Here is a 20,774-nt window from a genome sequence, read left to right as displayed (position 1 = left end):
TGCTGACCATAGCAAACCGTGCAGTTTATAGTTTACCCTCCAGAATAATATGTTTCTCTTGCTTTAAAGAAAATACCCAGTCCTGTTATTTGTTTTATTGATCTATGTCAGAGGTTGGATGGCGGCCAGATCTCCTCCTTCCCCACAGCCTCCCCGACACAGTGACCTACTTTTCCCTCACAGCAACACAGAAACATTGGGAGGGGGGGGGAAGCGTCTCAGAGAAAAAGCCATCAAGCAGCCTGCACAGTGTGACAGATCTTCTTAAGCAAACTACGCAGACAGCCAGTTTCTTTTTCCTCATACAAACTGCAGCAGCAGCAAGCCAAGAAAAGGTAGGCCTGTGTTGTTTATTTGCTGGCAGGAATGAGCAGCTGCTAATTGTGTAATTACTGTTTTGCTTATGTCCCTGCAAATGGAATAGAAGGTGCACACAGTCCCTTCAGGGTTGACCTGATGCATTTAAGGGGGGTTTAACCTTATTAAGCATTCCCAAGCAGGTGATTCCACAGAGAAAATAATACCGGTGCTGTTTGTCTGAGAAAACTGCATAGGCCCTTCTTGTAAAATATTAACACAGAAACAAGACAGAATGGTCATAAACTGCAAGGAGTGTTCCCTATTGACACTGTTTATTTTGCTGTATACCTCAATGCAAAACATACCAGGAAGTAAGGAAGGAAAGTAAATCTGCTTTGCTACCCTGCTGCAAAACCTGTACGTGCGATATCAAGACGTCTCGAGTTCTATCAGGTCTCTTTCTGACAACTTGTTTTCTACATGAAAAATCAATGTAATAAGGTCATACAATCATAACACTCAGCTAACTGTTGGTGTGGGATTTTAATTGGATATTAAAGCATATAATTGATGCACTTTACCTTTTTAATCAAGTATTTTTGTATGTAAGATGTATGTTGAGTGTTGATACCTATTTTCTATTTATAGCACAGCATTGCTTTCTCTTTATAAATATGTGTTGTTGTTAATAATAATAATAATAATAATAGGGTAATTTCCAGGTTTCTGTTAATTCAGGAACATGTTTCCTGGCAAACCCTATGAAAATGATTACTTGTTATGGGCAGTATATAATGAGGCATATTAGTATCATACAGCTATGCTGGTATTACTCAAAATATATAAGTCTTGATAACCATGTGACCTGGCTATTTAATGACCAACCCTAATTTTGAAAGCAAAAATTGTATAAATGTTCTGCTGAACTTGCACAGTTTGATAGAAACAGAACTAGGCCAACTTTACAACCACAGAGAAAGGTATCTGCAACCATCTTGTGTCCTTCTTGAATATTGTGGTGTTGTGGTACCTCGCACGGAATATGTTTGGCTTGTGTCCAAGTGAACATGTGCATACAGTAGCACGTCAAGTGATAAGGTCACTATTTGGGGTCAGAGATGACGCACTTTAGAAAAGATATACAGATTAAAAGCAGAAGCGAGATCCCTTGCAGAATCTGGAGCATGGCTCTCCAGGTCAGGAGGACAAAGGGGATTTGTAAATTAGCTCCCCTCAGGAAAACATGAAGGGAAAAAACCCACAGCCTGGAGGTAGGAACAGTGTGGTGTTTACATAGATCATGGTTAATGCCCTTATGGTATGTTATGTTTGTGACGTCGCTCATACGCCAAGGTGCAAGACCAGATCAAGGCCAAGATTAAGTTGTTGTTTCTGGCTGAACCTGAAACTGACGAGTCACCCTATATTTACCTTTGATAGCCGCTTTTCAATACCCTGAGGCATTTCTGTCTTCCTACAGGTAACATGACATGTTATTATCATTTTAAAAAGAAATGGCTTATTTGCCAATTTCCGAGTTTGAATTCGAGTTTTAGCTTTTCTAAATCGAATAAACTCTCATATGGAATGCTCACTTATTTATTAATGTGGTAAACTCGTAAAACTCAAAGAAATCAAATATCTCAAACTGAAAATATAGATTGACTTTGCCTCGGACGACTCCCATAGAAACTCTCAAGCTTATATAAGGCAAAATTTTTTTTTTTTTTTTGCACTTAATAGACACCAGATATTCAAGTTTTTAAACCATAATTCGAATTTGAGTTTTTTTTTTAATGCAAAGAAACTTGAATTGTGAAAGATGCAGTATTGCATCATTTATCTTGAACTTTATGAATGTCTTCAAGTGACTTGAAAACATTGCAATACATACAGACTTTTTCCTTACAATTTACCTTTTATTTTACATACAGCCTACAGGGCAAAGCAACGCGCCATATATAAGGTAAGACTAATAATTGCTTTGTAAAACTTAAAAATATTGTTTTTATGCTGTATTCCTTAACCATGTAGTATATATGTATGCTGATTTGGTTGTCCTTTAGCTATGCTGTGTACTTTGTGAAGTACCACTTTGCTTTAGGCAATGTAATGTGATTAATTCTATGATATACATATAAAGGAAGATACAATACATAATTCTAAGCATTTAAAACTGTTAAGTCATTGCCATAGAAGACCCTGGATGTTCACTATGTGGTCACCAATGTTTGGTTGTGGCTACTGAAACATTTTTCCTGAGAATAACTGTATTAAGTAAATTATGAATGTGACATTGGTATAGTAGGGACTGAGATATATGTGTGTGTTTAGGCATAGTTTTAAAGACCACCAAATCTACTGTTTTACACTGTAAATAAGAACTACCGTATTGCATTTTTCTGTACCAAAAATGATTGATGTTTCCCTGCTGTTTGAAACCACAATGGCAAGTTCTGCAACTTTTCTTCTATCTGTACTATTATGTGTATGCAGCACTAACATTCTAGGAGTTGGTGGAAATTAGTTTGGGAAATTAGTTCCCAAGGACCTCATGGAGGTATTACATCTGGGCTTCCATGACTAACAGGACTGGGGCATAAGGATGGATTTTCTTCCCATGCTTTATGTATAGTGCAACATATTTTTATTATTTATGCACTTTACTTTAAGGACCTTTAATTACAAAAAGGTAATCTGTGAGCTCTTGCTGGGTTTTGCTAATAAATGATTTTCATACAAATCACCTCTCATACTTAGACAATACATTAACACCTAGTTATTGTATACAGGATAAAGCTGGCCATACACAAGCTGGCCATTCTAGACCAAGTCGGCAGTTTATTGGGCAACATATGGGGCACATGTGGGACTGCTTGCCTGACCAATATTTGTTTGAGAATCATCCAGATATCTATCGGGCAGGTTTAAAAATCTTGTTTGGGTGAGGATGCATTGATGCTGTCCTTAGTCAGCCGTTCCCTATAGCCACACAGTATAATCTGAGCTGGTCAACAATCTGGTCAGTCCAATTTGGCACCACACATCATTTGCCAACTTTGAAAATGATCTTTACATGTATGGCCACCTGTAGTCTAACAAAAAAGGTTGTACTGATTTATTGCTCATGAAAATGGATAGCAATTTATCCATAAATCCCAAATTATTGGGAACATGTTATTATTAGCTCTATTAGTGTACCTGTACATTATTTTTTAACTGGCCATATATCTGGTAAGGGAATTGCTTAATTTTAGTTGCGTGTAATAGAAAGTTAATCACTTATTCTGATAAGGGCTTAGGACAAATATCTAGGTCAATATTTAGCAGCTTGTTCATGTCAGTTATTATTACAGCATGGCTGATTTGTATTAGAGCAGGACCCGAATACATAGAGATGGGATTATCCCTGTCCTGTACCCCTGGAAGTATCAAATGGCTTAGACTATTTGCCCTGATGCCTACCCTGGGTTGTACATACCTGTATAGTTAAACCAGCTAACTGGAGTTGAACCTAGAGGCTCTCATTGCAGACTACAGATCCTCCTGTTCAACAGTGTCAAAGGCCTTGGAGACACTCAGGGGAACCAAGGCCCTCATACCCCTCTTATCGTGTTGGTATAAAAGATTTATATATAGGTGGTGTATATTTCCCTTGATAAGTAACTTTACTGAGGCTGTTTGCAGCTATTTTGGCATTAGTTTATGGATTCACTTGAAGCATGTCAGTTGCATCCATGGATGCAACATGCCAAGTAACCCTGGGCTTATTGTCCAAGCTGGGGGTAATTACAGGGTTACCTAGCATCCATGCATGCAATTACATGCAAATCATTAAAAGGGTGTATTAGTGCTTGACTTCCTAAGGAATCTTAGGGACCCTTTAGAGGAAGGCTATTGCAAATAACTGGAAATTAATTTACCTTTAGAAGTCTATGGAATGGTGAAAAACTAGACCTTCAGCAAGACTTTACTGATCAGGTATACTTGTGCATACTTTTTGTAATGCTGCATAAATTTGGTTGCAAAGTGTTATATGTAAGAAAAATCTTTGATGCATAGGAACTACATAAAGGGGGTATATTGCCATTTACCCCAAGAGCTCTGTAGCATGCTCATACAGTACTGGTGAACTGAATCTATGGTTGAGATGTGACTTTTGAAAGGGGTATGTTGATCATGATTTAGGGACTGTGGCCAACACTATAAGGCCAATTACAAATAAATCTGTCTGAATGGTCATGTTATTCCTAGTTATTCTGCAATGTGTATAAGAACATTTCAAATGTATGTCCTTCTAATAGGCCTTACACCACAAGAATGTCATGATGATATACATGTCACTTGTGCAATAGTATAATTATACATATTTATATACTTATATGCATACTTGGATAATAGAAACACTTCCATTGTTTTATCATATTATATTGTTATTTGTTTTGTAAGCAAATATTGGTAGGGAAAGTCTTACACAGAAATTCTATTCTGCTTTTTATAGTCATACAAAACAATGGTTGTTTAATAAACAACAAGGTCTGAGTGCACTTTAAGGTTTTTCATTTTTTTTCATTTACACCTTGAACCTCCTTCTCATAGCATGCAAGTAGTAAATCTTTGAAGATAACAAGGAGTTATATTGTTGTGTGATAACCAGATATTTTTACAGCATGGCATACTTAATCTTTTTGTTTCAGAATGTTTTAAGATATCTTGGAACTGCGCACAGCAGTCCCCTGTGTGGCTTTACATGCTTTTAAGCAGTCTTACTATTAGAGGTCTGTATGTGCTTTACCTGTGGGAGTCCATCAGTTGTGTCAGAAACACAGGTAAAGCACATACAGACCTCTAATAGCAAGATAGTGTATCTTCTACCATGGATAGTTTTTTTTAGCTTTGGCAAATAGCTTTTAAATAGTGTTAGGTTTACCCTTTGTATATCTGCCTTGGCTGTAATAGGAGTTGTACAAGTGCCTCTTTAATCTCTTGTGTGCTCTTTCTTGTGGGCAATGATATGTTAGATAATGGGCCCCCTCGAACAGATTGAGCGCCATTTTTGATGCCTTTCTCACTCTAAGAGAATCATTTCACTTGTGCTGCTGCTTTGTTTTGGTTACTGTGTCACATTATTACGCTCAGGAGTGATTTTGCCAGCAATGGCAAGGCAAGTTAAAGCAGACTTGAAGCTCTTGGCACAACTATTTGTTTATCTCACATTGCTGGCCATGATTTCCTTTGTAGTTTTTTCAAAAGAATACATTGTACAATGAATATTCAGAAAATCAGGGATGGTTCCAGCCATTCGTCACCCCTAAATCTTACTGCCCTTCCCCATTAACTGACCATAATACCTTGGTTTTTGTGTTTTTTTAATTTTTAAAGTTTTTCTTGGTAAGCAACTTCTTCTATTCTGTTGCAAATTGAATTTCACTGACTATAATACATGTGCTGCTCATCCTTTTATTATAAATATATGCCCTTTAGCTTAGTAGGCATGCCCCTCCACTTTTTCCAGGATCAGCTTAAATTGGGAGTACATAGGTACTTCCAAAATGCTTTATTTTAGTTATTATTAACTAATTGTTCATAATTTGTTGAGCTCTAACACATGCCAGTTATGCCATAATGTACCAAACATATCTATTGAATCATGTTTTTACACAGTCTGTTTACCTCAACAAGGAGGCTGGAGATGCTACTGATTTCCAGTAGCATCAGTGGACTGATTTGCTGTTATCCCTCTCACAACTGTTAAAAAGTGGTTTCTATTCTTTAGGCAGGATTTTCTAATAAAGGAACCGTGTCTCCCAGTATAATTATCATTAGATCAATATAATTGGATTTAGTAGAAGTAGAACATCTCCAAAGCATATGAAATAACGGACCCTTTTGTTCTCAACATCTCCAACACTGAGGGGTTATGGTGTCTGGGAAGAGTTTCTGAATGTGTGGGTGTTATACATATATATTTTCTTCAATTGTGGCACATATTGATGTTACTCCCAAAGTCGTTCCCTCACAGTGAGTAATATATGTATATGTTGTATATACTGGTTCTCACCCACCTGACACTGTGCATAAAGATTTTGAAAAAGTGTGTACAAAATACAATATACAATAAATTATGTGAACATTGAGCGTTGAGTTTGCAGTTCTTCTGTAGACAATAAAATCCAAAACACAGATTGCTCAGCCAGTGTTGAGCTTGGATCAAAATCCACCAATATTGAGGGCCCAGTGGAATCAAGACAAATGTAGAATTTTAATTTGGGTGTACGCAAGAATTTCTCTCCCAAGGTTTGAGAGCTGGAAGGGTCCTAAAAATGTTTTGCTGTACACATTAGGGTCAAGCCCTGGATCATGGTAGCATATCAAAGTGGGGTGAAGGCCTCAAATAGGATGAATTCTATGAAGTCTATGTGAATACCTAGTGCTTACTACTGTATTGAACATAATCACAAAGCAAAAACAATGTGTTTCTTTTCTGTTTAAGGGGAAAAAAAGTTGTAGTCACTTACCCCCTACTAGCGTACTTTATGTGTGAGTGCCATCATTTTGGCAGTACCCTAGGTCAATGCATTTTTTTAAGATATGATCACAAGTCCAGGGCATTTCAGAACTAATGCTCTGTCTTCATATTTACCTTTAAATCTAACAAGACTTTGGTGACCTTGCCACTTCTGGAAGATGTACGCACTGTCAATATCACAGCTAGGAGTTCATTTCCCTTTTGTGCAACCAGTTTTACAGTGCAATTTTGCATCACAGAGGAGTCAGGGTTTCAGCTGAGGCTTCCAGTAGTAATTAGGTCGACATCGTGATTCATTTTTAAAGCCAGCCCTATCTCAGTCCTTAACATACTTTTTTTAATCGCTGACATACAAAACCTGCTCATCTTTAATTGGGGCATGGGGATCTAATTTAATACACCTCTCTATTTATTTTGACTGGCCTGCCTGCTTGAAAGAAATATAGATAGAACGTCTAATTAGCGGACAACTGATGGATGCACTACTTTTGTCAGAACACTTATTTTTTATGATGTGCCCTGGATAGATTAACAAGCAACAAGACCTTTCAAAATAGATAATTAAACTGTTACATTATTTTCATGTAATATATGGAACAGTTTGTTTGTCCTGCAGTTCTGGTGCTGTGGCTTGCCTTATATCGCTTTTTATATCACTTTTTATTCATTTACAGGAGCCAGCAGTTTTGAGAGTGTGTAAAGAACTAGCACAAATCAATTAAAATCAAGCTTCTTATAAAGGGGTAGTTCACCTTCAGGTTAACTTTAGTATGTTATAGAATGGCCTATTTTTAGCAACTTTTCAGCTGGTCTTCATTTTTTAAAATATTTGCCTTCCTCTTTTGACTCTTTCTAGATTTCAGTAGCCGGAAAACTGCATTACTATTACTATTACTGAATTACTATTGTTACATTTTATTACTTAGCTGTCTTTTTAGGCCCTCCTCTATTCATATCCCTACCTCTTTTTCAAACCACTGCCTGGTTGCTAGGTTAAATTAGACCCTAACAGCCAGATAGCTGCTGAATAAAAAGCTAAATAATTCAAAAACCACAAATAAAAAAATAAATGAAGACCAAATTTAGGTTTGAAGCTAAGGTGCTCAGCATGAATACTGTCCTATAGTACATGACAGTAGCACCAATACATTAGCTGTGTTGAGGCACTCAGAGGTGCTATATTGGACAAGGGGCAAGGGGTATTTGCCCAAGTTCCAACTGGATATGGGGGGTCCATAATCAGCCATGTGTCACGGCCCTCAAGCAGCCCAGAAATGCTATAAGTGTGAAAAAAATTGCACAAAATTGCTGGAAAAAAATGCAAGCAAAGATAAAATTCATAATTATGAAGTTATATTCTGTGTTCAAGAAGTGAATAGTGACCAAGTCAGTTTTAAATGTTACTAAATTGCCTCTGTCCCATTCTTTTCTGATTTGTTTTATTTTTTTCTATTTTTACCAAGCTAGAAAGTGAAAGTGGACGAATGCTGGTGAATGCCCCATGGCAGCGGTTACCTCAGTTCATACATCCAGTGCAAGTTATAACTTGGAAGCATTTTTTAGGTAAGGAAGAATGGCATTATTTTATTCACAATAACTTTGCATTGCGTTGTGCTTAAGAGGTCTAGTACATTTCTCACACAGTCAATTACAATGCACATTTCCTGTAAAAGAATTAAAGTGAAATTGCCAAATCAGAATAAATCTACAGATTAGACAAATTATTTATTTCTCTTCATTACTGACCGCAAGAAGCACTAAACTCAACAACAATTTAAGTTAAAATGCTACAAATGATGTTTTTATGCTAAACCTTAGGGCTTTAATGGTAAGTTTAACATTTCTAGTTATTATGTTTAAGGTTCAGATCGCCCCAAGGCCCAGTTATGCCCTTTGGGTGACTTGGGTACAGAAGTGCAGGACTAATAAAAACATCATAGCAATGGGGTTTTGATTGGTCTAAAGCAAGCTTCAATAATGATAGCAGAGTTGTGGTCGGTTGCTATGGATACAATGTAGTACTTAAAAATCCATCATTTCAATGAATTGCACTGCAACTCATAATACTTTGTTGTATTCCACTTTAAAAATAGCAACCAGGCATTTGTGTGAAAGTTAGGATAATGTATGAATAGGAGAAATGCAAACTGGATGAAATGCTTGATTTCAGTTGCCAGGTCTAATGGGATTAGATGTTATCAAGGACACTGAATAGGCACAAGGACTGATTTACTAACATAGGCACCAAAATGCAAAAGTGCAGTGTCTGGCAGCCCTGTATAACTGCCAAATCCTGGGCCTGTGTCTCCCAACCAGCACTAAGATTAAAGGCATCTCCAAAGCCCATTTTAGGGGAAAATTCTCCAAATTCACTAAAATCAGTGAGAGGAGCAACTTCTGCTAGTCTGGGGTGGGGCGTCACTTAAATATTTTCCTTCTTTTTTCTTATAAATAAGTGTTTTCTGGCAATAATCCAACCAATGGACTAAACCAACTGTCACATTCCTAGGGTGAAGTCACCTCTCATCACAATGCAGGTGCCACTGTTAAAGGGGAAGTGTACCCTGCTTATGAGTAAGGTTTATATGGCAGTGTCCCGTATGTTGCCCCCAGAGACAGGTTTGACATCCAACCTTGGGGCCCTTTACCTCCAAAGCATATGAATATAACAAGTAGCTTTAGTTAGCGTCATCAGCTATTAAAAATATTAACGTTTTCCCCTAATGTTTACTGTAAAAGGAACAGTAGTTGATAGGTATGACCCTGTCAGAAAGTCATTATTCCCCAGAAAAATAATGGATGTATAGAACCAGTCTCTTACATTGCCTGGTTGCTAGGTTATATTGGACCCTAGCATCCAGATACTGCCAAAATTCCAACTGGAGAGCTGCTAAACAAAAAGCTAAATAATTCAAAAACCATAAAAAATACAATGATGCAACAAATGATTTAGCGTGTACATAATCATATTAAACCCATATATGTGTTTATTGTAATCTGGACAGCTGTATGTTCTTGGTGGGAATATCAGGCTGCCCATCTGAGATTCAGGAGATATAGAGCTCTGGGGAAATCTTTTTTGAGGCAATATTTTTAAAGGGCTCCAGTAGCTCCAGTCATAAACAGAAGCCTTAAGCATAAAGTGCACCATATTTAACTTCATGTTTTTGGGATTTAAACTGGCAGTTATATTTGTTAAACAAAGGTTAAGGTTAAGGTCCCCTTCATGTGTAATTTTTAGAAGAGCCTAATATATAGTAAATTGTGTACATTATTTATTTTTGTGTATTTTTTTTCCATAGAATGAAACGAGGTAGAGTAACAGTAACAATTGATAGTCAACTTGTAAAATCACCACAAAGAATGAAAAAACAGAAAATGGAGAGCCCATCATCAAAGATGTGCAAAGCACAAATGCAGTCCTGCACGTTAGACTGGGGCAATCTGCCACACCATGTTGTGCTGCATATTTTTCAGTATCTTCCTTTAGTAGATCGTGCTCGTGCGTCATCTGTGTGCCGGCGATGGAATGAAGTTTTTCATATCCCTGAGCTGTGGAGAAAGTTTGAGTTTGAACTGAATCAGCCAGCTACTTCATACTTGAAATCCACCCACCCTGATCTCATTCAACAGATTATCAAAAAGCATGCAGATCATCTTCAGTATGTTAGCTTTAAGGTAAGAATGTGAAACAAGAGCATTTCATGGGGAATCTGTTTGGAATGTAGGTATTTGTACCTTAAACTTACAGAGTCCAGAGCAACACTTGGGCAAAAATTCCATGTCAAAACTTTTAAGCCCCAGCTAATTTAGCTAGTTAGAAACACTATGCAGGCAATGGCATTGAACTAACTGGCTGTATATTCTACAGCACTGTACAAAAGAAGAGCATAGTTGTAAAACAAAATGCATACAAATACTGACTTACAATTACAAATGACACTGCAGCACTGTCGATACACTGTGGAGTACTCGTATTTGGTTAATATTTCCTATACCTAAAAAAACTTACAATAGGTAATGTTTTATTTAAAGGTTTAATACAGTATATAGGATTGTCTTAATTAAGGAAAATAATAATTGTTGCTTTTTTTTTTCAACCTAGGTTGACAGTTGCACTGAGTCGGCAGAAGCAGCTTGTGATATTCTTTCCCAGCTTGTGAACTGTTCCATCAAAACCCTCGGACTCATATCAACGGCAAAACCCAGTTTCATGAATGTATCTAAGGTAGTGTGAATAGAGATTATTAAACTAGGAAAGATAGCATTCCCAATTTGCTCATGTTTTTCTTCACACAAATAAACACACAAGCACATTGCCTGGAACAGTGCACTGCAGATTATATCTGGGCCACTGCTGCATACTGATAGAGTTATCCTAAAGTGAAACTTTAACCTATGCCAGATGCCTATTTCTGTAACGAAGAGCTATCCCTTGCTGCTATAATTAGAAAAGGCCAAGATAACCTGACCTCCTTTTGGAATATGTTTACCAAATGAAAAGTGACAAAGGGCTTAACATACAAATCCTATCATTTAAAAAACCTTTCCATTTTCCTTATTGAGACACAACAGCCATATCTATTGCATTCATAATGTTAAGCAGCTCAGTGACAGAAATAAGGAGAGTTAAGATTAGTTTAAAGCAAATCAGAACACATTCCTACAGTTAAATAATGTTTTCAGTCAAAGAATATGCAGGGTTAAGGCATACAAAAGGTTAAGGGCAGAAGAACTTTCTGTGTTACACAGGGGGTCACTGGTACCCTAAGATGACAATTGCAATAGATTGTTCTGTGAGTTAATGGTAAGATAGATGAACTTAAAGAGGTAGTTTGCTTTTAAATTTACTATTACTATGATGTGATATTCTGATATTTTCAGTTGGTCTTTATTATTTATTTTTTGGTTATTTCGCTTTCTTTTCAGCAGCTCTTCGCCTTAGCATTTCAGCAGCTATCTGTTTCTAGTGTCTTATTGACCCTAGCAACCAGGCAGTGGCATGGATGAGAGACTGGAAGATGAATAGAGAGGGACTGAATAGAAGGATAAGTAATAAAAAGTAACAATAACAATACAATTGTAGCCTCACAGAGCAATAGTTTTTTTTTTAGCTGCCAGGGTCGGTGACTCCCTTTTGGATATTGAAAAGATTTAGAATTATTTAGCAAATAATTCAAAAATTGTAAAGAAATAAATAATGCAAATCAATTCCAAAGCTGCTAGTAAAGGGCCATTTTATAAAATACTAAAAGTTTGGACCACCCCTTAGTGTCCTTTGACTTGCTGAGCCCATATGATACCCCCCCCCCTTTTGTGACCGAATGTAAAAGTGTATAATCTCCTGATGTCAGTGGTGAGTTGGATTAACACATACACTGCATGTATTCTATCTGCATTAGGGGCACGTGTAATGTCATGTAAAGAAAATGGAATAAAAACAATGCATTTTGCTATGTAATGTTCATTGGAGAGTTTATTACACTATATGGTTTAATTGCACAAAAGATGGCACAATAGCTACTTATTTAGTAAGATCTTTTAATACATATAGGGGCCGATTCATTAAAGGTCGTTAACGCTTAACGCATAGTTTTATGCGTTAAAAAGTGTTCGATAATTAAGTACCGATTCATCAAAGTCATTTTGCATGCATTACAACTTATATCGCATGCGCAAAAATCCTAATGATCTCAAAGCGTTATTTCCATCGCATTGAGGTAATTATCAAATAGAAATAATACTAACACATAATTCACAGATATATTTGAAGCATTAAAAGCATAAAATGTGGCGATAATTACTATGAAACTTACCACATTCCAGGAGTAGGCGTTACTAAACAACATTGCAGCTGGTGATTGTCTGTGGTGACAAGATGGAGTTTGCAGTGATGCATCCTCCAGTTTTCAGGGAAATGGTAATTTTCAGAATGGTAGTTTTCAGAAAGTAACGGTTGCGTGCGTAATAGTGTGCACTATTATCGCATGCTACGAAATAACACATAAATATATTGCATGCTTTAAAATATCACTTAAAAATATGTCATCGCAACATAAATAACATTGCTTCTTAAGTCAGACAAGTATCCTTTTAGTGGATCGAACCTTAACTCGAAAAATATAAGAAGTGATAATATTTTTAAGGCATGCTATAAATATTACTTGTATTTTCGGACTTAAGTGAATCGGCCCCATAGACTGCACACTGGTCCAAATGACAAAATGAGCAATTTTTTCTTTATTGGTGGTTGAGTCACATAGGGCCTTACTTATCATGTCCTGAGCACGAAAGCTCGGCCAATCATATATGGGCCCCTATGTGTTTGCAGCACAATTGCCTTTCTTCTTGGATTTGGGTGATGCTGTATTGTCCTATTGTACTGTATAATTAAACACTACAACATTTATAGCAAATTTATCAAATATCTATGGGAATTTTGCTCCTCCTACACTTTAACATTTCGATAGAACTGAATGAACTGGTAATCGATCAGATTTCATATTTGTCATTGTCCAACCTCTCCTGGAAAACTACATTTACTTTCCAGGATAAAATTCAAAGGATTCATAAAAAAATGGATCTGATTCACCACAAATATTTCTTTACATTCATTTCATTTTGAAATATTTGGGATCAATTGTTAGATAATGATCACTGATAAATGTACCCAGTATGATTTGTTTTCTTAATTAAAACAAGGGGTAAACCCTATATCCTTAGATAATGGATAAGTATTTGTGCTGTAGTGCTCACTGTTAGAAATAAATGAAGCAGCAAGTATATGATACAGTCAGATCCACTTAAGAAACAAGGAAGCCCTAAACCTAACAGTTGTCTTGACCAGACAGAAAGGACAGTGCTCCTTTGCAAATGGGCACAGGCACAGATTGCACCCAAATATAAGCCAGTCACTAACCGGCTTAACATTTGGCATCTGCATTATCACATTGAGATATTTGTCAGTAAAATTAAGCTGGAATTCTAAAAAGAAAAAAAAAGAGGATTGCATTATGGGTAGAAAACATGGCAGATTGCCCCCAAACTGTTGCACCTAGAACAACACAAGTATATGAGTCCATGTAAATCAGATATTGGAATGAAAAGGTTTTAAGCTGAGAGCTCTCATTGTTTAACAGATTAATGCTTTACAGATAAATTCTAAGCTGTATTTTCTCTGTTGCAGTCTCATTTTGTCTCTGCACTGACAGTAGTTTTTGTGAACTCGAAGTCCCTGTCATCCATAAAGATTGACGACACGCCTGTTGACGACCCTTCGTTAAAGGTTTTGGTAGCAAATAACAGCGACACTTTGAAACTACTTAAAATGAGCAGTTGTCCACACGTCTCTCCTGCTGGTAAGACTTTGCTGTTTAAAGGGGGACTCTGGCTTTCAAACCAAATTTTTTAGAGCCCCACATAACACAGAAATCCCTAATATACCTATCACTGTAATCTGTTCTTTCAAAAAGTATGAATAAATACTATTTTATATGCTGAAATCCAGAAATGGTTCTTTTCTTTCTGCATCGTTTGAATCCTGGCATGGGAGGAGGAACTTTATAACCCACAATGCATTGCACTGTGATGTTTCTTTCCTTATTGACATCACAGAATAGTTTGAAATTGATATGACAAAGTTGCTTAAAATGATATTTAAGAGATGTACGATATTTAGAATATTGAGTACGCCCTTTAAAAAAGGGGGATGTGGCTCTTGTCTTGTCTAGGACTAGTACATGATGAACTGACAGATGAAAAAGTGACAAGGTGCCGCATTCATCTTCACTTCCTGCTGTTCCAATTGTATTGACATTCCAAATAAATGAACAATGAAAAGGCTTTAAGGCTGTGTAGGGCCCCTCATACAGAATCCTCCCATTTGGCCTGATACAGTACCAAGCTGGCTTACGTATGGCCGCCTTAGTAATGATCAGTTGGTTGCCTTTAATACTCCACCTAGAGACAAAAGGCACATATTAAAATATGTTGGGGTTTGTGTTAAGGAGTAGGAAATTTAACATTATTCAGGGAAGCCCAAAGTCCAGGCTGCTGCTTGCAGAGCTTGGTGCTCTGCCATCTTTTTTCTTTTCCCAAGCTCCCCTTTGACAACTCAGCAGGGCACATGCGCGGTACAGAACCTTGGGGAAATTCTGTGCTGAGAATGCACCCGCCTGAACTGAAGGGGCAGTTTGGAGGCCCAGAAGTATATGGTGGTGCGGTACATAGCAGGAATCTGTATGGCTGCCTTAGGAACGTGTATGGCTGCCTTAGGAATCTGTATGGCTGCCTTAGGAACATGTATGGCTGCGTTAGGAACGTGTATGGCTGTCTTAAGAATGTGTATGGCTGCCTTGGAACGTATATGGCTGCCTTAGGAATCTGTATGGCTGCCTTAGGAACATGTATGGCTGCGTTAGGAATCTGTATGGCTGCCTTAGGGACGTGTATGGCTGCCTTAGGAATCTGTATGGCTGCCTTAGGAACATGTATGGCTGCCTTAGGAATCTGTATGGCTGCCTTAGGAACATGTATGGCTGCTTTAGGAACGTGTATGGCTGCCTTAGGAACGTGTAAGTTATGCACTTTGGTAGAAATAATATAAACGCAAACTATCGACTGAATGGTAGTGTGTTGGGGGTTTCCTTAATGGAGAAGGATCTAGGGGTTTTTGTTGATAACAAGTTGTCTAATTCCAGGCAGTGTCATTCTGTGGCTACTAAAGCAAATAAAGTGCTGTCTTGTATAAAAAAGGGCATTGACTCAAGGGATGAGAACATAATTTTGCCCCTTTATAGGTCCCTGGTAAGGCCTCACCTTGAGTATGCAGTGCAGTTTTGGGCTCCAGTCCTTAAGAAGGATATTAATGAGCTGGAGAGAGTGCAGAGACGTGCAACTAAACTGGTTAAGGGGATGGAAGATTTAAACTATGAGGTGAGACTGTCGAGGTTGGGGTTGTTTTCTCTGGAAAAGAGGCGCTTGCGAGGGGACATGATTACTCTGTACAAGTACATTAGAGGGGATTATAGGCAGTTGGGGGATGTTCTTTTTTCCCATAAAAACAATCAACGCACCAGAGGTCACCCCTTTAGATTAGAGGAAAGGAGCTTCCATTTGAAGCAGCGTAGGTGGTTTTTCACGGTGAGGGCAGTGAGGTTATGGAATGCCCTTCCTAGTGATGTGGTAATGGCAGATTCTGTTAATGCCTTTAAGAGGGGCCTGGATGAGTTCTTGATCAATCAGAATATCCAAGGCTATTGTGATACTAATATCTACAGTTAGTATTAGTGGTTGTATTTATAGTTTATGTACGTGAGTGTAAAGATTGGTAGGTGTGGGTTAGGTGTGCTGGGTTTACTTGGATGGGTTGAACTTGATGGACACTGGTCTTTTTTCAACCCTATGTAACTATGTAACTATGTAACTATGTGTATGGCTGCCTTAGGAATCTGTATGGCTGCCTTAGGAACGTGTATGGCTGCGTTAGGAACGTGTATGGCTGTCTTAAGAATCTGTATGGCTGCCTTGGAACGTATATGGCTGCCTTAGGAATCTGTATGGCTGCCTTAGGAACATGTATGGCTGCGTTAGGAATCTGTATGGCTGCCTTAGGGACGTGTATGGCTGCCTTAAGAATCTGTATGGCTGCCTTAGGAACATGTATGGCTGCCTTAGGAATCTGTATGGCTGCCTTAGGAACGTGTATGGCTGCCTTAGGAATCTGTATGGCTGCCTAAGGAACATGTATGGCTGCATTATGAATCTGTATGGCTGCCTTAGGAACGTGTATGGCTGCCTTGGAACGTGTATGGCTGCCTTGGAACGTGTATGGCTGCCTTAGGAATATGTATGGCTGCCTTAGGAATGTGTATGGCTGCCTTAGGAATGTGTATGGCTGCCTTAGGAATGTGTATGGCTGCCTTAGGAATCTGTATGGCTGCCTTAGGAATGTGTATGGCTGCCTTAGGAACAATAAGCTGCTTTTAATGTTGTGAATAGAAATCCCATGGATTTTAACAGAATTTTCTGCCTTGTGGATGTTTCACCTAGTGGCCAAATGCAAAATCTAGTGATATATATTACAATGTTTACTTAAAAACTACATAAGGTATAATGCAATGTAATATAGAGAATAATGAATTTCCATGTCTATATAAGGGCACAAGGCCACAAGCCGATTGTCATGGAACATGTCATAGAACATCAATAGCCTCATATATTCAACAGGAGGTATATTATTTTTCATATTACACACTAGGCTCCATCTAACATAATGAATTATGTACCCCTAATGTAAAATATATGTAGATTTTATAAGTCACCAAGCAGTTCCATGAACATATAAAGAAACAAGGTTGAAGGCCAATAGCTTTTATACAAGTCATGGAACACCGAGGTGACTCAGTGAGTCACTATTACCATTCCAGTGCCTGTGTTTAAACAAAAACCTGCCATACACAGACTTATGGGTATGCACTCAGGCAGAAGGAGAATATACTTTGGGCAATACACGCTATGGGCACACTTTAACTGATCTGAGAATTCGGCAAACATCCCAAATGATCGGAACAGCAGGAAGTGAAAAGAAGCTGTGGCTCCTCTTTCCTTTCTTATCTGCCAGTGTACTATGCACTGGTCAATGTGATGCATCAGCAAATTCATTTCTTAAATCTTCCAGATCCCTGAACTTATTACCATATCACATGGTTATTGGTCAGGACTGGAAAAACACACAACTGGCCAATCATCAGGAACATGTTTTTCTCCTGTGAGATAAACTGACAGCTATATTGCAGGATTGTCGTTTTCTCATGACCAACATGCAACACGCCAAGTCCTAACTCATTATTTTTGTATTTTGTTAGATTCCTAATTTAATTATGTACAGATATAGGACCTGTTATCTGGAAGCTCCAAATTACATAAGCAAAGTCCATTTTGAGTAAATAATTCTAATTTTTAAGAATAATTTCCTTTTCTCTGTAATAATAAAATTGTACCTCGATCCTTACTAAACTGCATGGATTTATTTTGGTGGCAAGTTAGATCATATATATTCTTAGATAAATTAACCTATTTACCTATTTTCAAAGGAATTCTGTGCGTGGCAGATCAGTGTCATGGCCTTCGAGAACTAGCACTTAATTACCATCTTCTGAGCGATGAGCTATTACTGGCCCTTTCCACCGAGAAGCACGTTCGCCTCGAACACCTTCGCATTGACGTTGTAAGTGAAAATCCAGGTCAAACACAATTTCATACAATTAAGAAACAAAGCTGGGATGCGCTTATCAAGCATTCACCAAAGGTGAACATTGTCATGTACTTCTTTCTGTATGAAGAGGAATTTGATGCATTCTTCAGAGAAGAGACTCCTGTCACTCATCTTTACTTTGGTCGGGCAGTAAGCAAAGCAATGCTTGGACGGATCGGTATGAACTGCCCACGCCTAATTGAGCTGGTTGTGTGCGCCAATGGGCTTCAACCGTTGGATGATGAGCTTATTCGAATTGCAGATCGATGCAAGAACTTGACTGCTATTGGTCTTGGGGAGTGTGAGGTCTCTTGCAGTGCATTTGTAGAGTTTGTAAAAATGTGTGGAAGGAGACTCACCCAGCTATCCATTATGGAAGAAGTACTCATTCCTGATAACAAATACAACTTGGAGCAAATTCATTATGAAGTTTCAAAGCATCTTGGCAGAATGTGGTTTCCAGATATGATGCCTACTTGGTAGGCAAGCCGGTATAAAGCATGAAGCTTCAGAATTCCGTTGGCCTTCGGTTCTGCTTACTATGCAACAGTCAGATTCTAAAATATATGGTGAAAATACTGCTTGATTGGCATGGTTTGTACTGGATAAAAACTTTGCACGGATGATGTGATTGTCTGTGAAGGTCTCATTCATCCAGGCCATGGTATATAGCAGGGATCCCCAACCTTTCTTACTCGTGAGCCACAGTATAATGTAAAAAGACTTGGAGAGCAACACAAGCACCATAAAAGTTCATGGAGGAGCCAAATAAGGGCTAAGATTAGCTATTAGTGAGCTTCTATGCACACTATCAGCTTACAGGGGGCTTTATTTGGTAGTAAATCTTGTTTTTATTCAACCAAAACTTGCCTCCAAGTCAGGAATTCAAAAATAACTACCTGGTTTGGGGGCACTGGGAGCAACATCCAAGGGGTTGATGAGCAACATGTTGCCCCCGAGCCACTGGTTGGGGATCACTGGTATATAGTATCTAGCAGTGATATGCTTAAGCAACTGCACTCAGTAATCATGGGAATGTTTCAGCACTTCATTTTAAGAAGCTACTTGGATGAATGGGGAAACGTTTCCAAGATTACTGAGCAAGTTTTGTTGTTTAGAATTATCACTGCTACATACTATTTATCATGACCTTGATTAATTAAACCTTTACCTTCATAGTTGCTTTATTATTTATTGTTTATTATTAATTGTATTACATACTGTATTTTCAAACGTTATAGTTGGAAAAAGTCTTCCAACTATTAACTAGTAATTCTAAACAGCTTTCCAATATACATTTATGACACATTTTTAGTGGTTCTAAAGTGATTTGTAAATTAAAAGCAGTATTTGTCTGTTTACATTCTTTGCACTGCTAGTCCTGAACAGGGTTGCAAGGCAGTTGATAAAAAGACCTGCAGGGAAACTGACTCCTGTTATATTGTTTTATTGTTTACAAATAATGTCAAAAATTTCAACTCACATGGAAAGTTGCTTAGAATTTTCTTATCAATGGGATAAATCAGTTTTGGGTGGGGAACCCCTTTTAAAAAAAGTTGCAGTCACACCCCCCCAAAAAAAATCAATCAAAGACTGATTATTAGTATTTAATTTTGTGTTTTAATTTATTTGTGTCATTGATATCATTTCAGTTTCTAGGTCTAAATAATGGCATACACTTAAATATATTTTGTGCATATATAAATATTATATTTGAGTTTGATAATACTGAAAAGTAATGAGATTGCTGTATATATACATACACAGGATATTTCATTTGCTATGTAAATAATTTATTCTTATCCCTAGGGAATATTAAAACCCCCATTGAACTGGATGGAGAGTTTAGTTTCTTCTACAAACTATGGATACTCTTTTTAGGTAGGGTATTCATTGTACATAAAGCACACGTGCTGCAAGCTGGTAGGTGTAAGAAACATTGTACTGTATATTGCTTTATGATGCACTACTTTATTATACCTTTCCTGCTATGTTCTAGTAGTTTCTACACTGGGGATGTTAATATGTAAAATGGTATTATTGTCGTTGTACATATTCAATCTCCCCTTTTTAAAATATTGCAATACTTAACGCCTCTTAATTTTATAGCTTTAAATTATTTTTCTTACTGTTCAGATTATAACAGCTGTAATTTTTGTGAAGGGGGGAGCAATAGAGCGATTGCTTGGGGAAACAAATAAAAATGAGATCAATTTAAACGTGTCATTTGTAATAACTGTTATTCACAAATAACATATGCCCTTGTACAACCCACTAACAGTTCATTTTACTTTACCAACCACATGACAACTCCCAGCTTTCCCATCACCATACATGGGCCTTTCACCCTTGGTTTAACTGCAGCTATCAAACAAAGTGATGTCTAAAACTGTGAGATGTCGCTACTGGCCTTCCCTAGGCCATAAAACTACAGAGAAGTAATCATTTGTTTGCCTCTCCGTGTTCTGATTCCAATTCTAATCCTCTATTAACCTCATTAAACATATAGCCTGTCCCTTAGCAATTTCCATAGCAGCCAATGCAAAAGGAGATATCTGGTGACTCCACAGACCTTTATCATAAGATTAAGCACCTAAAATGAACTCACTTCCATTTAATCTGGCCGTACAAGTTCCATACATTTACATATTTTGACTACAGCAGAATAATCCATTTGTTTCTAACTTCAAC

At 37.6% G+C, this 20,774-nt stretch overlaps 1 protein-coding gene across 2 annotated transcripts; it reads left to right on the top strand.

Moving 5' to 3' along the window:
- Positions 1-99: 99 nt before the first annotated feature.
- Positions 100-18,805, top strand: fbxl21p. Of its 2 annotated transcripts, none has more exons than XM_004912774.4 (7): positions 100-335; positions 2,235-2,266; positions 8,293-8,392; positions 10,132-10,507; positions 10,935-11,057; positions 14,016-14,187; positions 17,923-18,805. In XM_004912774.4, exons 3-7 carry the CDS (start codon positions 8,331-8,333, stop codon positions 18,564-18,566), a joined length of 1,377 nt encoding a protein of 458 aa, XP_004912831.1. In that variant the 5' UTR covers positions 100-335; positions 2,235-2,266; positions 8,293-8,330; the 3' UTR covers positions 18,567-18,805. The 2 variants fall into 2 exon arrangements, with proteins under 2 accessions (XP_004912831.1, XP_002935952.1); XM_002935906.5 differs by having other exon boundaries at positions 101-335; positions 8,297-8,392.
- Positions 18,806-20,774: the final 1,969 nt, after the last annotated feature.

Source organism: Xenopus tropicalis, chromosome 3 (genome assembly GCF_000004195.4).
Source record: "Xenopus tropicalis strain Nigerian chromosome 3, UCB_Xtro_10.0, whole genome shotgun sequence".
Taxonomy (NCBI): Eukaryota; Metazoa; Chordata; class Amphibia; order Anura; family Pipidae; genus Xenopus; species Xenopus tropicalis.
Note: the sequence above shows the minus strand (reverse complement) of the source record. Positions and strands in the feature narration are given on the sequence as shown.

Bases quoted from the DNA above. Each gene is read 5' to 3' on its own strand.
- fbxl21p (XM_004912774.4), top strand. From the start codon at position 8,331: ATGGCAGCGGTTACCTCAGTTCATACATCCAGTGCAAGTTATAACTTG. The intron at 11,058-14,015 runs GTAGTGTGAATA...TCTCTGTTGCAG, and splicing joins GTTTCATGAATGTATCTAAG to TCTCATTTTGTCTCTGCACT. The intron at 14,188-17,922 runs GTAAGACTTTGC...CTATTTTCAAAG, and splicing joins TCCACACGTCTCTCCTGCTG to GAATTCTGTGCGTGGCAGAT.